The 16,505-nt window shown below is 41.3% G+C and overlaps 1 protein-coding gene across 3 annotated transcripts in view; it reads right to left on the reverse strand.

The window, feature by feature from the left end:
* The window catches only part of PGM5 (phosphoglucomutase 5), a 66,815-nt gene extending 54,656 nt beyond the window's left edge, over positions 1–12,159 (reverse strand). The window contains exons 1-5 of one of the 3 annotated variants that reach the window (XM_424802.8): positions 11,807–12,159; positions 5,910–6,072; positions 3,949–4,095; positions 2,323–2,448; positions 39–229 (exon numbers count right to left, since the gene is read on the reverse strand). In XM_424802.8, the coding sequence (XP_424802.3) occupies positions 39–229; positions 2,323–2,448; positions 3,949–4,095; positions 5,910–6,072; positions 11,807–12,067 (888 nt within the window). In that variant the 5' untranslated portion in view covers positions 12,068–12,159. Of the gene's footprint in view, positions 1–38; positions 230–2,322; positions 2,449–3,948; positions 4,096–5,909; positions 6,073–6,167 lie in introns of all 3 variants that reach the window. The other 2 variants (XM_046905724.1, XM_046905723.1) reach the window with 2 other exon arrangements.
* Between the last annotated feature and the right edge of the window lie 4,346 nt (positions 12,160–16,505).

A 16,505-nucleotide genomic window follows, 5' to 3' on the forward strand; every position in this document is an offset into this window, starting at 1 on the left:
AACTAAGGTGAAACTTCCACAGCGATCAGAATACTTACTCCATCAGCATCAAAAGCAGCTCCAAACCCATACTCTCCACCTCTCATAGCCTCCAGCAAGGCAGTTGCATATGTTAAATTGGGATCAGGACGCTGTCCACCAAAATCCTCCAGAGGAATACAGTTTATAGCAGAATTTGCAGGAGCTCCTAATTCATCACAGAGGATTCTTCTCACATACGGTCCCATAACTGCAAAAACATAAATCTGCCATGCAATCACAAAAACATATGCTTGGCGTTCAAATTTTTCACAGTACTGTGGAGACTTGATACAAAACATACCTCCAGCAATTCTATGCATTTGTCCTAATAACAGAAGGGAAATCATTATTTCTCAGAAGAGAATGTGGTCACCCCACACAGATCAATTGTTAAGTTGGCATTAAAAACATACTTCTTCACTAGCAGAAGTAAGAAAGTAACCACTGAATACTGAAGTTCTATTTAGCAACTATTAGGGGAAAGTAATTAATGTACAAACATAGGGGTATCCCTTACTAGAATAAAAATAATATGCTATTTTATATGTCCTGGACTGCAAGCAACAGTTTAGCAAACGCACTAGCAAAGAAAGAAAACAGTAACAGAATGAAAATAGGGAATACACTTTGTTCAGATTTTTCATACTGAAATTAAATAGGTTTTCCTACTGAAAATTTTGCCACATTTTTCCTACTGTCATGTAGATAATACGTAAAAACTTTCCTACAACTAATTGCAAAATAACATTTTTTTTTTCTTTAATTATATGGCCAAGTAAGACGGTGGTTCATGCTACCATATCATAATTAGTATATGCAGTGTTGTGGGGTATCCGAAAACATTACACAGGTTCATTTCGAAGCAGCTTTTTGTTTCACTTATAACCCAGATTAGCATGCCAGGCCTTCTCAACTTCCCAGTGAGATTTACCAATCCTAATCTTATCTGCTGAATAAATGAACATACATTCCCATCCTTTAACCAATTAATCTACATTTTCAATAACTATAAGTAGTATTTTCTATCACGTCAGAAATAAGAGAATCCTAAATATGCATCTGGAAATGACATCATTATCAAACTGTACCAAAGATTTTTCAATTTCACAATTAAATATTTTTATCTTAAGGAGAATACTGTAATGTTAACTGTATATTAAATCTATGCTTGTGCATTTGATGGCTGAGTAGCATTTTTTAGTAATTTGCAATAGATGAGGGCACCAGAGATCTATATATTATTTGAATAACATTCTCTCCAGAAATGTATGTGATGAAAGGCATTCCATTCCTCATTGCTCGGCGAACTCAATGAGGATTCTTGGGAGCAATTTATTTGGATTTAACTAATTTTCATTGAATCACAGAATCACAGAATGGCTTGGGTTGAAAGGGACCTTAAAGATCATCAAGTTCTAATCCCCCTGCCATAGGCAGGACTGCCACCCACCAGATAAGGCTGCCAGGGGCCCATCCAACCTGGCCCTGAGCACCTCCAGGGATAGGGCTTCCACAACTTCTCCGAGCAGCCTGTACCAGTGCCTCACCACTCTCTGTGTAAATCATGTCTTCCTAATATCTAACCTAAATATCCCCTCTTTCTGCTTAAAACCATTTCCCCTTGACTCAGTACTATCTGCGTGTGCAAAAAGACAGTCCCCTTCCTGCATCTAAGTTCCCTTTTAGTACTGGAAGATTGTGGTAAGATCTCACTGGAGCCTTTTCTTCTCCAGGCCAAATAAGCTGAGCCTTTCTTTGTAACAGAGGTGCTCCAGACCTCTGAGTATCTTTATGACCCTCCTCTGGACCTGCTTCAAAGGCTCTACAGCTGTCTTGTGCTGGGGGCCCCTGGAATAGAAGCAGCACACCAGGTGGGGACTCACAAGGACAGAGTAGAGGGGAACAATCACCCCCCTGCTCTGCTGGCCATCCCTCTTTTGATGCAGCCTAAGATACAAATGGAAACCGTTTTTCCTCAGTAGAGACTGTCCTGTAATCTCCTTGGTTATGACACACTGCAACATATCTCATCATCCACTTGTAGCAAGATCAGCTCCTGCTTGCTTTCAAACACAGAAAGAAAACACTTATTGCATACCTATGTCTTTAATTCCTTATCCAGAAAGGACTAACTGTGGGTTAGGCCCATTAATAAAACAGCCTTTGTTAATAGTCTGATGTGCAAACTCCTTAGCATTTCTAAAAAGCCTGACATTTATACACTGTTTACATATTTACATTTATTGTAAAACTATTACAGTGAACTGATATTTTGGTCCTGATAGTATTTTAAGTTCATACCTCCATTCATGGCATCAATCCTGATTTTGATCTGGTTGGGTCCAGTCAACAAATTTCTGATGGCATTGAAGTCAAAGATATTTCGAAGGAGATTGAGGTAGATATCCACAGAATCAACAATTTCCACTAGAAAAAAAATAATGCAGAAAACAATCAACAACATAACAAAATAGAAGTACAGCTTACATAATGGGAACATATGTCTCCCAGCACACTTTCACAACCCATGTACCTGAATTAAAATAAGAGCACACAACCTCTGTGTAACATGGATTGGCACTGATGCCAATGAGACAAAGTAAAAGACTCTTTAATCAACCTTAAGCCTAGCATGCATCATCAGCTTTGCTTGCTACAGCACTGCAGAGAATGGAAGATGTCCATGTTGATAAAAATTCACAATTTCTATTATCTGAAAGCAGTATCTATTTGCATCACTTCATCAGGTGAGACACACAGCCCATCCTTCTCATTTTTGGCACATAGAAAAACTGCCTCCAGTTTATTGTCATTCTACCACCATATTTTTGCATTTATACATTATTGACTTCAGAAAGTTTGGCTCAAATACAACATCTGTTTTTTTTTGTTACAGTCCTGCTAATCTGAATGGTGATGCCACAAAGGCAGAGATCTACAGCTTCTCTAGTTCTGTCAGATATTAAACAGATCAAGCTAAAATTAATTACTGAAAGTAAATTTGTTGGAATCAAAGCAACTACCGTGGAAAAGCCACGCTTTTTAGTTAACTTGGAACACGTTATTTTTCTGATTACATTTAAAATAATGTTATACAATTGCCTTTTTATCTGGTTTAAGAAATATCTTGAAATATTTTAGTTACAAGTTAAACTATTTTCCTCAGAAATGCTGACCTCACTCCAATGCTCTTCTTCGGGGTAAAATGTAAACAACATAGTGCCTAAGAAAAAAGCTTAGAATAAAATACACTTGAACTAGAAACAACAACAGAAAAATAGTTCCCATGACCAAAAAGTAATCTGTAAAACCCACTGGAAAACAAGTCAATTATCTGGCACATGGTAAAATTCTCAAAGATAAGCTAAAATGATATTTCAGCATAACTTGTCGGCCCTGCTCACAGTAAAGTTTATGCAAGCTCCGATTTTTACACATAAAAACAAATGCCACAACATCCATGAAACTCCTCATACATGTTAAGATAAAGTGCATGTAAAATTAAAGTCTAAAAACTATTCTAGCTCCTGCCAAATTAACTTATTTGCAGTTGCACCTGTTGAGCAATTGCAATGCTTCCCTAGAGTCCCCTGGCAGCTATATTGTCCCACAACAGTGCATCTGGCCAGAGATGGCTAGGAAACAATTTTTCATCAAATCAGAAAAAAAAAAAAAAAAAAAAAAAAAAAAGAATTATTTTTCATCTATTTTTATGCTACCTGATGATGATTTTTTTTGTTTGTTTTCCTGTGTGCAAAATGAATACAACACTTATCTGTACCACCAAGTATTTTGAGATACAGTAGCAGTAAGGAATTCTGAAGAAATAATGCTCTGTGTAAATAATTACTGTTTATCATCCTGTAGCAATGCTACTACCTAGAATCAACACCCATACGTAACGTGCATAAAAGCCTTCATTTATACCTCGGAAAGGTTTGAATTTGTTCTCCAGATCAAACTCTTGTCTTCCTAAGCGAGATAAATCAACTCTGAGATCAGGACAAATGGCATATTCCTCCAAGGTTTTGCTGATTTGATAAATTTTATCTGAAACTACATCTGGAGCAGGTCCTACAAGAGAAGATAACTTGTCAGGCCATATTTTTAAATGAAGGTTCCATAGAAAAAAAGTTTGCTGGTAAAAAACAAACAAACAAACAAACAGAATTAATCAGCTCTATTGAAGAATAAGCCCCAAAAAAGAGCACTGGTGTATTTTTACACTGTAGCACTTTTTTTTTTTTTTTTTTGAAGAAAATGAAAGATAAAACATGGGAATACAGTGCATTCTCACACCATTTGGTTTCATATAAAGTATTTAAGGCAATCACTAGCCTGGAGAAAAAAATTCAATCATATTTCTTTGCGTTTATGACAAAAAATGTTGCCATTTTTTCTTCCGCAGTGAACCTCAACACATGTTCTAATGGAAAAAAATGCCTTTCAGAAGCATATTCTGGTGTCTCACAGATCTTTCTGCAAATGCACAACTGTGAAGCTGAGATTGTCTGGCATCTCACATAATTTCCTTGGGCACAGATTGTCATTAAAAGCTCCTTAACAGTTTGACAGTCATTAAGCTGCCAATGTCCTAATGACACATTCATAAGAATCAAAATAATTTAATCACTTAACAAGCAATTGCGACCTGCAACAGCTTAAGTCACTGTGAACGAGAAATTGCATCCTAAATGTGCATTATTATTAGCAAATCCTGAAGATTGGCTATATTTTTTAAAAATTACTGTCATTCTAATAAGGGTTGCAGGCTTGATGCAAAATGACCAGAAGACCATTCTGTCTTATCTAATTCTTCTTTGCTTATACTGAAGCCACATTTCCAACTTGGAAAAATTATCTCCTGTATTCTTTTTATTTTCACTCTCTCCTAATTGAATGTCTCCTTCTTTTCACAACTGGATGCTTACTTCGTGCAACAATGCTGCTGTACTCAGTGCAGCCTTACCACATGAATCAGTGCTGAACATCTCAGACACAGCCCATCTGGTGGTCCAAGGTCATAAATACAACACACAGTAGTCACTTAACTTTATGTGGCTTAGCAAATGACTTCTTACTGTTTTATTCCAAACCCACTCATCACAGGGTAAGGACAGGTTTCATTTGCACTGTGTCAGCCTCGACAGGATGATTTTAAAGGCACTTTGAGATTTTCAAAAGGAAAGCATCCTACATTTACAAAATGTACAAGGCTTCACCATTTGTAAAAATCAATGGGTTTGCACAGATCAGTAACATAAAACGCATAAAGCATTACATAACTACATGCATCAACTTAAAAATTTCAGAAAATGAGACATCATTAGCTGTACACACAAACTGCATAATTCAAGAGCAGAACTGAGACAGCTAAAGTAGTACAGTTCTCCTTGGATAAGTGCAGTTGTTTTCCTGGTCAACACAAAGAATGTTTTTTTCCGTATGTGAAACTTATACTGAGTTACACTGCTCACAGCACTTCTAAAATCATGTACTTTAAATAAAGTGCCAGGACAACCAACACAGAAACATGAAAGAAACAGAACTCCCACATAGGCAACTTCACAGAAGGATGAAAACTGTTAAAATAATCCAGCAGACTATGTAAAATGAAGTAAAAATGGGACAGTAAACCTCATAATACTCTTACCGATATCACGAGGGCTTTAATGAATGTTTAATACTTACTGAACATATGCATGTAAACAAAGACTCTCCTAGCCTTGAGAAAAATAAAGAACAAACATGCTTATTTTCTTCAAAGCTGTTAAAGAATAGTCTGTGAAAGATTAACCAAAAACACTCACAGTTAATGTCAGTTGGCTATCCCTGAATTTTAATCATATTGAGATCCACAAATATGTTAATGAAAAAAAAACACCCACCTCCATTTGCAACCTCAAACTTGACTCCAAACTCTCCTCCAGGTCCCCCAGGACTGTGGCTGGCTGTTAGAATAATCCCACCAGCTGCTTTTATCTTTCGAATAATACATGAAACGGCAGGTGTGGACAAGATACCATTCTGCCCAATAACCAATCTGCCAATCTAGGTGAAAAAAGGTATTATTTTTAATGTTAATGAAGAAACATACACATCAATATATGTGTATACAGCGGCTAACAGGAATTTTAAGCTCCTACCATGGAACCTATTTGTTGCAGAGAAATACGCAAACAGGAGCTGGTTACCTGCTACACTGGAGTGCCAATAACAAATGCTGTATTCTGTATGCCCAGGGCAGGAAGAAGCACAGACACAACAGCAAACTACATGCTCACATCACTGTACAGGGGTATGATCCTGCTATCAGACCTTTCCAGGTATCCTGATCGAACACTAAAGCCCCTCTAATAACAGTAAGTTTTAGGGTTGAGTGTGTGGAAGCAAGCAAGGTTGGAGCTTCAATCAGCATAAAAGAGAACAGCAAGCAACTTGGTGGCTTTCACGGAGGGGCTTTTCAGAGCAACTGCAAATATAACTACAATATATTTCTAAAATGTGTAATCTCTGAGTCACATCTCTGTATCACAGACACCCTTGGATGTCCAGTCCTGCAGAAAATACCACTCTTCCTTCAGTCATCATTTACTCTTTGGCTATTTCAGACGAACAGGGATTGTTTCCAGGACACAGCTGAGCAAGGAAGTTCCCACCAGTCTTAAAGTAAAAAAAGCCTTCAGGTGGTGTTATTAAACACTGCCTCAGTGTGTTTGGTGTTACACACAACTCCACTGCATGATTCCAATTTCAAATCCTTGCCTTCATTACCTACACAGATACTACAGTTTCAGCTCAACATGAAAAACCGAGGTGCTAACCAGACTCTTGGTTCTCTCTGCAGGTATAACTAAGCAGCAATTTACAGTACAAGTATTGTGTATCTCCCAATTTATTGTACATATTCCAATTACCTGTAAATACAATTTACAAGTCTCATGAGCAACAATGAAGATATGTTCCTTCTACTTAGTCTCCAAATCTTAGTGAAGGGGCTGACATTTCACCAATTACAGAACCAAACTGGTATCTCTTGCTGACCGGAGCACTCTGCATTTATGTAATGTTCTTAGCATCTTTTAAAACTCTCCAAATACTCCAAAACTCTCCAAATGGAGATTTAAAATCTCCAGAATTTGCAATTTTTTTACTCAACTGTTTTGAATAGAAACTGCTTCAAAAACAGTTTACATATAACCTTTCTTATGACTGCAGAAATGCAATTCTTATGTCATGAAATAAGGAAGACTTTTTAATATAAATAAGCAGAAGTGTTTCCAGTTGTTCTGGGCTGTATCTCCACAGACATACCTTTGCCTCAGAAAATACTCAGGATAGAACTCCATCCAAACTCCTCAAGGAGAGACAGTGATATTGCTAGCAGTTCAAGCATATGCCTTGAGGCACTTTCAGAACCATGTTCAAGGAAAAAGGATTTCCATTACCTGTATTACTTAATGTTTTATTTATACCAGTGCCGTATAAGTAGTAATTTGAAATAGAAATACTAATAGTTTCAAACTGTTCTGACTTTGAGTGTGTCCTTTTAAGGCTTCTTTTCAGCCTATGAGCAGCTTTCGAACAACATGAGATTTCTTCCAAGACTGCTGTATGAGTGCCATCATTTAATCATCACTGCTCGTTGTACCAAAGCATTAGAAGAAACACAGACCACTGGGAAACGGGCTTCAGCAAACTTTCTTCTAGCCTATACTATGTATCCTCACTATGTGAAATAAAATGAAAATAAGTAATGAAAACATTTGCTTTGAGCACTTTCTCTCCCTTTTCTAAACCATTATGCATGTAGAACACTAAGGCAAGTGAAGACTCAGTTTTTCAAATACAGCTGTCAGAAAAGGGTAGTGGCTTTTAAAACATTATTGTGGATGGGTAAGCAAAAGGAAGATGACAGAAATTATGTTTTGCTGAATGTATTATGAGGTATTAAAGTATCAGTACATTTACATTTGCATGCAGGGTATATTGTGAATTCTTCTACACTTCTACGTGAGCTTTAGGTTTTTTATAAGTGCACAGAAATCATCGCTCTTAAGTAGCCAAAACACGGACTATTCACAATGCACAACTAATCTGGCACTGCCTCTTCACTGCATCTTCACTTTTCTCCTGTTCAAACAAAGCAGTTTTCCCATTTTCCTGTATGCTCAGCAACTATATGAATCGCAGCATCTATTTTGTGTTGCTTTCACTATTTGTGACAAGTTATTTGTTCAGGTGGTTATTTCTACACTACTTAGAATTAGTGCAGAAACAGTACAGGAGTTGTTTAAACTAATTCCTATCCTGTAAAAATACCATAATGTTTAGTATTCTGAATTAAATAAGACAGTGAAATTATGTCTTACGATGCTCTGTTTGCAGTGACTACTGCAAAGAGCTTCACTTCACGTATAGGTCTTCAGCGCTCTTACGAAACTCTGAGTTCAGGCACCCCTTAGAAATGTAAGCATCTTCCTCTCTTCGTTTTGATGACAGGAATGCAGTCTCATCCACTCTCAGCCCAGTTGCTATTCTTTATGTCTCTGAATCAAGTATTAAACTGATATCTAATTAATTTTAAGAAATGAACTCTCAGATTTACAGACTTCTCTGGACTAAACCAGCAGCCAGATAGTGTCCACGTACTCACTCACAAGAAGTTCCAGTTATATCGTTCTGAAAATCGTGGGCAGTTTCATAGCATGGAAGATTATCTTTGGAATTCAAAAACTTGCATGGTTACGAGATCACAGGCTTGTAATGTCTCTTCTAATACTGTGCACAATGCCACGTTCTATTTTGTCACTCATGCCACATCCTATTTTGTCCCTCTGCTTTTAGTAGCAACAGCAGCAAGAGACGATGGTCCTCAGCAAACTCTTAGGGCCAAGAGTATAGTCACCCTAACAAGTATTTCACAGCAACATTTTTATGCAATATTACTTTTCTTTTCTATAATTTTTCTTTCACATGCCTCAGTCAATTGAACTTGAAATAACATAACGCAAGTGGATTATACCTTGGACAGCACGGGGACATGTCTTCTTTCACTGTAGTATCCTAATGATAACTTAGTGTCACGCCTAACATAGAAGCAAATAAGTCAGCCATACAGGTGTAAGGAGGAAAGATAAGATTCTCATGGGAAACAAAAAACAACGTGGCATTGCAAAAACAACTGGAAAATTCTTTGCCGTCTCAAACTTTTACAGCATTATTAGCAACGCTTCATGACCTCTATAATGTTGCTACAACTCTCCATAGGCCAAGTATGATCATCAACTCATCTGATCAGATCCAGACATCAGTTTCTAATTTAAACTTATTCTAAACTTTGCCTCAAAAATAAAGCACCACACCCAGCTGATGGCTCTAACGGAACACTTGCATTTAATTTGTAGTGAGACTTTGTCACACAGGATGGAGCCCTCTACCTCAGTTCTTTCTGGCATTAAGAAACAAAAACTGCTGACAGATGGCAGGTGAAAAGGGAGATGCCTCAGATATTCTCCTACCATCTCATTTCTCAGAAATGCCTGTTGCAAGCTGGAATGGGACAGGACCTCACACTCCCACGACGTGCAGCCTCTTAGCAAAATACGTTTGCCTCAATCCCATCTGTGCGCTCTGTCAAAGGATGACCACTAGTCAGCTGCTTCCAGCTAACCTACGCTACCTCTCCAAACAGAAAGACATGATGAATCATGTGCTGATGGCCACCGCATAGCACACGCTACCCTCTAGCCACTGCCAGCAGTGGAAGCCCAGGAGCTGTGGCCGTGGTGTACCTGCAGCCCCAGCTCGTAGGGTGAGCAGAGGGCTCAATGATGACAGGAAGGCAGGGCAAGCAGTGGCAGCTGACCAGGCAGGGGGCCTCAGCTCATTCCTTGTCCTAGGGCCTGTGCCAACTGTGCTAGGCTGTTAAAGCAGGGAGAATGCGGGGTGAGTCACCAAATTAGAACAAGGGGAACCTAGTGACTCTAAAGGGCAATACATTTACAGTTGATAACAGAAAATCCCCTTTATTTTTATACTCAGCAGGCACAATAAACCAGAGAACTCAGAATGTGCCTTCCTGGAAGGAGACTCTGGCTCAGTTTGTCAGCACTACTTGGCCATCACTCTCCTGGAACTCCACTGAGGTTAAAGGTTTTCAGGGCAGCTTCAAGCTTCCACATTTCATCGCACCCTGCGTTTGCCAGCTTGTTGTTTTTTGTTTTTTTTTTCCTTTTTGATGCTGGCCAGGCTTCTTGTAGTGACATTTGCCTTGGCCAAAGGGAGAGGCATTTGCCCTCAGCAGTATTGGTGTTCTCCACCCGAACCATACAGCACAGCACTAAACGGTGCCTTTGGGGAGGCTCAGATAATTTCTCAGCTGTCATTTATTAGCAATCAAAGAATAAAACATGTAATGAGTATTCCTTGGAGGCAAAAAAGTGAGGCTACAGCACTTACAGTGTGCTGTAGAGAAACAGACAAGCGGCCGGCAGGCCAGAGGGGAATGGAGCACGAGCACATGGGAGCAGGATCAATGTCACCACCAACCACCACCCTGCTGAATTTGTCAGGACTGTGTCCCCAGCCAGAGTATGGTGCTTGAACTCAGGAATCTGTGGGAACTGCCAGCAGACACTCTTGTTTCTTGGCTTCAGAAAACAGTAAGGAGAAACTGTGCTTCCAAGAAAACTGCAATAACTTAAGGGAGGGAAAGCCCTGTTAGAGCAAAGTGCCAAAAATATGCTAAACTGGAAATGTCCTGCAATCAAAAAGACCTAATCTGCAGGGGGAGCAGAACAAAATGGGAAATGTGACATGAGAAGCTGGAAGGAATCAAGCTGACAGCAACATTAGCCAGGACAGAGTCCTGAGTGCAGCTCAGCCCGGCTGAGAACCTCTCAGCCTTCTAAGCCCTACATTTCTGGTCTCTCCCAGATCTCAGTCCTTGTGGTCACCTTGCGGCTGCAGCTCACTCTGTGCATACAAGAGCTGTGGGCAACCACAGGCTCGGCAGAGCAGCCTTTGCTGTGCTTTCTCCTGCCCACCCTGCAGTGACAGAGCTTCCCTCACAGAGCCAGCAGTGAGAGGAACTGAGGCGAAATCCTCCTCTGGGCCTCACAGCTCCCAGCTGTGAGCAGTGCCCCCAACCTATTCCCCACTGCCTGCGCTCACTGGAGGGTCGACTCAGCAGTTAGGAGACAGCAGCTTCAACTCTGCTTCAAGCCCGTGCTAGCTGGTACTTCCCAGCTTTCTGTATGTACAAACCGACAAAGGGTCTAAACACCTCTATCAGAAAACATTAGTTCCCCCCTTGAGTTTTTTCACATTTTCAAATTTGAGTAAAATATGCTGTAACCCATCTGATCAGATTGGTTGTCACTAATGTCTTCACTATTATCTCAGACATCCAATGAATAGAGAAGAACAATTATTTTCTCAAGATGCAGCCAAATTGCTGAATTCCTCTTCCTTTAATAACACGTTTTCCTCAAGCATCCCTAGAAGACCATGAGCAGCGAGCACACATCTGATGCCCTTACTTTCCACACACTTACTTTTGACCCTGCTAAACTTTCTCCACAGAGTAAGGTGTGCTTTTCAGCTACCACTTCTGACTCAGGTCTCAAGCGAGGTGTGCAGCACTACGGTTGGCCCGCAGTACCCGGGGCTGCCAGGAGCACCTGGGTTACACACAGGTATCACCACCAGCCTCGCCCAAGCCTAGCGGAACAGCCTGACTGACGCGCCGAGCACCGGCGGAGCCGAGAGGCCCCGCGCTTACCCCGTTGGCCGCGGCCATCTGGACGACGATCTCGATGGCCGTCTTGCTGAAGTAGCGGCCGTCGCTGCCCACCACCATGGTGCAGCCCTGGCGGTCGCGGAGGTCGACGGAGGAGAGCAGGCTCTGCACGAAGTTGGGCAGGTAATTGCGCTCGCTCTCGAAGAGCCCCGTGGGCCGCCGCAGCCCCCCGCCGCCCGTCGGCCGCTGGTCCTCGTAGGGTGTCGTCTGCACCGTCAGCACCGGGATGGGGTTCCTCTCCATAGCGATGCCCAGTGCCGCCCGCCCGGCCGCGGCTCCGCTGCGGAGCGGCGGCCTCACACAGGCTCCTGGCCGGCGGCGGGACGAAGACAGGCGGTTCCGTCCGCCTGAGCGGCGCGAGGTCGGGCTCCCTGACGGCCGGCCCCCGCGGGACGGAGGCGGGCCGGCTCGCCCCTCGGAGGCCCGGGGGCGGTGGGAGAACGGCGCAGCGGGGGAGCCGGGGAGGGCGCGGGGTCGCACCGCCCCTTCCCCGCCCGGCGGAGCCCCGCCGGCGCCGCGCTGCGCACAGGGACGCGCGGGACTTGTCAGAGCCGTGCCGTCAGCGTGCGGCGGCCGCGGCCAAAAATAACCCTGGAAAGCAACGCCGAGAATCGCGGTCTCCTGCCAGAGATGTAACCGGAGGCTGGGGGAGAGGGAGAGCCAGCGCCACACACTTGCTCGGGGGGATCACGCTCTGTCAGCGCCGGAGCCGGCCCCGGCCGCCCCCTCTGGCCGCGGGAGCCGCGCGGCTCGGGGCGGCGTGCCGGGCGGCCGGTGCGGTGCGTTCCCACGCCGCGGGAAGAGGAGGGGGCGGCACCGTCCCGTGTCGCGGGCAAAAGAAACGCGGAGATCACGAATGAGAAAGTTGTTTCGCCACAAACGCTGAAGCGAGCGGGATGGTTTTCTTTCTGTTATTGCTCACAAGCGAGTTTCTTGTATAGCAAGCAAGCTTAGGAAGGCTTTGGGATTTTACTATTATTATTATTATGTTCTCTCATCATGAGCTGGGAACCATAGCGAAGAGCTGATCTGGCAGTGTAACAGAAGGTGAGAGTTGCCGTGCAGGTCTCCTCCCTGTGTGCCCGAGAAACACTGACCCTGTGCTTCCCTCAGAAGAGCTGTCAGGTGTTACGTATTTCGTATGGATGTGGCAAGAGCTCGTTGACTCGTGTGTGCGATTTGCTTAAAGTAAATACAGAGGTGGTAGCACTGCTGCAGGGATGCCTGACATTTCCCAGTGCAAAGGCTGTGTTTACAGATGCTCATGGCTGTCGAACATCAGCTGAAATTTTCCATCCAAATGCTTGCTCTGCGCTGGGTCCACACACCAGTTGTGGTTTTGTTTTGTTTTGTTTTGCCAGGACAGCTCTGTTGGCCAGAGAACTGGAAAAATAATAGTCATATAAACCTGAATGTCATTCTTGAGGTCATGAGAACTCTAGTGCAGAAGTGCACCTGAGCTTACAAAATGGGTGGCACAGCTCTCAAGAGTTCACTTTCGTGGAAATGTTCTCCAGGTCTCTGCCAAGAAGTCTGCTTATAAACTGCTCAGAGACTCCACTGAGTGTCCTGGCTCAAAAACAGTTGTTAGCCAGATAACCAGAGGTGAGCAGAAAAGTGCTTTTGTCTGTTTATAGTTTAAGTGTTCATGAGGGGAGAGCCATGAGACTGCCCTCACAGCATGGCCATCCATGCCACCATAGACTAGGCCAAGCCATTGAAATAAACTTACCCACTGAAGCAGGCAGGAGTTTTAGCTGTTGGAGGGATTTACATGCTAGTGAACAGCCAGAACAACAGAGCAGCTACAGAGAAGAAGTAATCTCTTTACTCTCTTCTGTTAAACCTTCTAGAACGTAGAGTATCTTGGCCTACAGCTGAGCTATAGGAGCAAAACTCCTATAGGAGCAAAGCTCCTTCGTTGCAGATGAGCCCTTCTGCTGATCTTTTGTGACAGTGGATGATTTAATAGAAATTATTTATTTCTGCAAAGGAAGAGGGTGAAAGTATGTTTTGTTTTTTTTTCCAGAAAAGTCCTGAAATTACCAGTGTTTGATGAAATCTAGTGCACCCATGCTTTGGGACAGCAGTAGAAGGCAGGTAGTAATATGCCTATAATATTTCCAAAGGGTGATCTACCTCCTTAAGCCTGTGAACTAGGTTTGTTTTGATCGTGTTCTGGTTGTTTTTTTTTTAATTCAGGTATCAATTGAATAAAAACAGTATTTCTTAGAAATATTAATTCTGCAGAAAGTAGTCATGTTTGTGACTGTCTGTACTGGTTCAGAATGCATGTTAGATGGCAAAAGAAAAAAATCTGCAGTATAAAGTGCCAGTTCTTACACCCCTAACATAAAAAGGCACTGTTACAGATGATTTAAAATGATTTGGGGCCTGAACATTCTAATGCAAAACTTGAATAAAAGGAACCACTTTTCTTCATTTGTTTGTTTTGTATGTGTTCAGTTTTTAAGTATCTTGATTAGCCTTTTGTTGGTATATTTATATCTGGGGAAGCTCTTCATTCTTTACAGCAATACAAGTCCCACAGGTGGCTCTGCTCTCAGCATATTTCACTGTAAATGTGAGGTCTCTACGAATGGCCAGTATTGCAGTACATTAAGTGCTTACTGCTATGTGTCACATCACAAAGGAATATCAATATGGGATGATATTAAGAACTTGGAATGCTTTCCTAGAAAACAGCAGCTAAATATATTCTTAGTATTACCAGAATGTGTAGTGAGTTGTGTTTAAATGGTGGTTAAAATAAAACGCAACTGAATGGAGTGACAGAATACAAGTTAAATTTGCTTCATTTGCAAGTAAAAAAATTCACTTTCTGACTGCCAACTCAATTTGCAAGCTCGATTTGACATGTTCCTGCAGTTCAAGAGCATTTTCCACCTTTACTTTGATTCTTAAAGCATGTTAGTTTCTGACCCTTAAAATGTTTATGATAACTCATTTGTGTTCTGTGATTGATTGAATCAGTGTTACTTACTTTAAGACATATATTTTTTGTGTTTCCTTGGCTTTTTCTTTTCCCAGCATGGTACTGGTGCAATTTCTTGTCTGTTTAGATCCTTCTTCTTTTCATCCACTGATCTGGACCCTGGGTTCTTGTCTGAGTTGCCTCATAGGAAAGAAATCAGTCCTACAGAAGCCCTGTGTAGCCTTACAGTTACTTCTGCTTCAGTGGACCTTGTGACTGTAAGTGTCCCTTCTGCAAGACAACAGAAAATGCTAAGGGATCTGCTTCAAGGTACATTACAGAAGCCCAGCCAAGCTGTGATTTGATATTAATACACTAGAAATTGTTAGGGACCTGAAGCCTTTTTTCCTGTTAAAGAAAAATATTCTTTGGTATTGGCTTGCAGCAGATGTGTACCAGCATACCAGCAGCAAGTTCAGCTTCTTCAGTGGTGTTATTAATTATAATTCAGTGCTACTGTAATAACCTGAGTGTTAGATAGAAATGTACTTTAGAACAGTTCCATGCAGTAAATGTTTGGGATGGAAATGGAGAGACTCAAAATTAATTAAGTTATTCATCACAGTGCCATATATGACAGTGAAAATTCTCATCCTGGCCCTCAGCTGGATGGATTTTCCAGTTGCTGTTAAAGTGTACTCACCATCTGCAGAATGGTATGCAGTTGCCTCATTAGATAAAATTCTTTGTCTGAACTATTAAAAAAAAAGGAACTTGCAGAAAATTCACCACGAAAAGTCAGCCTATCAAAATCAAAACACTGAAAGAAAGCAGCTAATTTCAATTTATGTATTGCTTTTTAAATAACAGCAAATAAAAAAATGTAAAGCACAGTGCCTCCAACAGAGGCATTCCCTACCTGTGAGTACTTTGCTTTCCTTGGCTTGCAATGACCTTGTTTCAAAACATAATTCATGTAGAAGTTAAAAAAAAATTAAAAGATAAAATAAAAATGAAAGATTTTTTAAAAATTGCTTTACTTGAGCTGTCTTTTCCTTCACAATGAAAGATAAAAATGAGTTCCCAAATAAAAGATTTTCCATGTAAACAATCCTGTAAGCCATTTAGAAAAGGCAGAAAATATGTATTCCTATACATGCATAGGTAAATAAGTTCCCTTGTAGCAGAACTTTATTGAGAAACAGTATTTACACAGCTTTCTTAGGTCATTGCCTATTATGCACTCCTTGTACATTTAAAATAAATATTTCAAGCAGTTTAAGTCTTGGTCTGTATGCTATTTCAAGCTGTTTAGGTCTTGGTCTGTATGCTAGACCAAAACGGCTTTTGCTGGATATCTGAAATTGAGCGGATCTCATGGATGTGTTTCTTCACAAACTACAGCTTCTGATTACACAGCCCTGTCTGGATTCACATGTCCTAAATAAATAAATAAATGCATACATAAGGTGGAATAAATGCTGATAAGACTCTTCAGTAGTGTACGATTCAGGTTTTTCCCAGTGTTGTTCAGTGACTCATTTGACAGCTGCTAGATTTGACCAATCAGATGGGCTGTAAAATATGTACAGCCTTTTGTCACATGGTTGCTATCAACATTAGGAGTCCAGACTAATTCAGAGAATGTCTTCCAGGAAAATATTCATTATTTTTAACTTGAATTAATGTTGGGGTTTATATATAGATGTGAGATTATTCTTGTCTGTGTGGGAATTGAAAATGGAT

This window comes from Gallus gallus, chromosome Z (genome assembly GCF_016699485.2).
Source record: "Gallus gallus isolate bGalGal1 chromosome Z, bGalGal1.mat.broiler.GRCg7b, whole genome shotgun sequence".
NCBI lineage: Eukaryota > Metazoa > Chordata > Aves > Galliformes > Phasianidae > Gallus > Gallus gallus.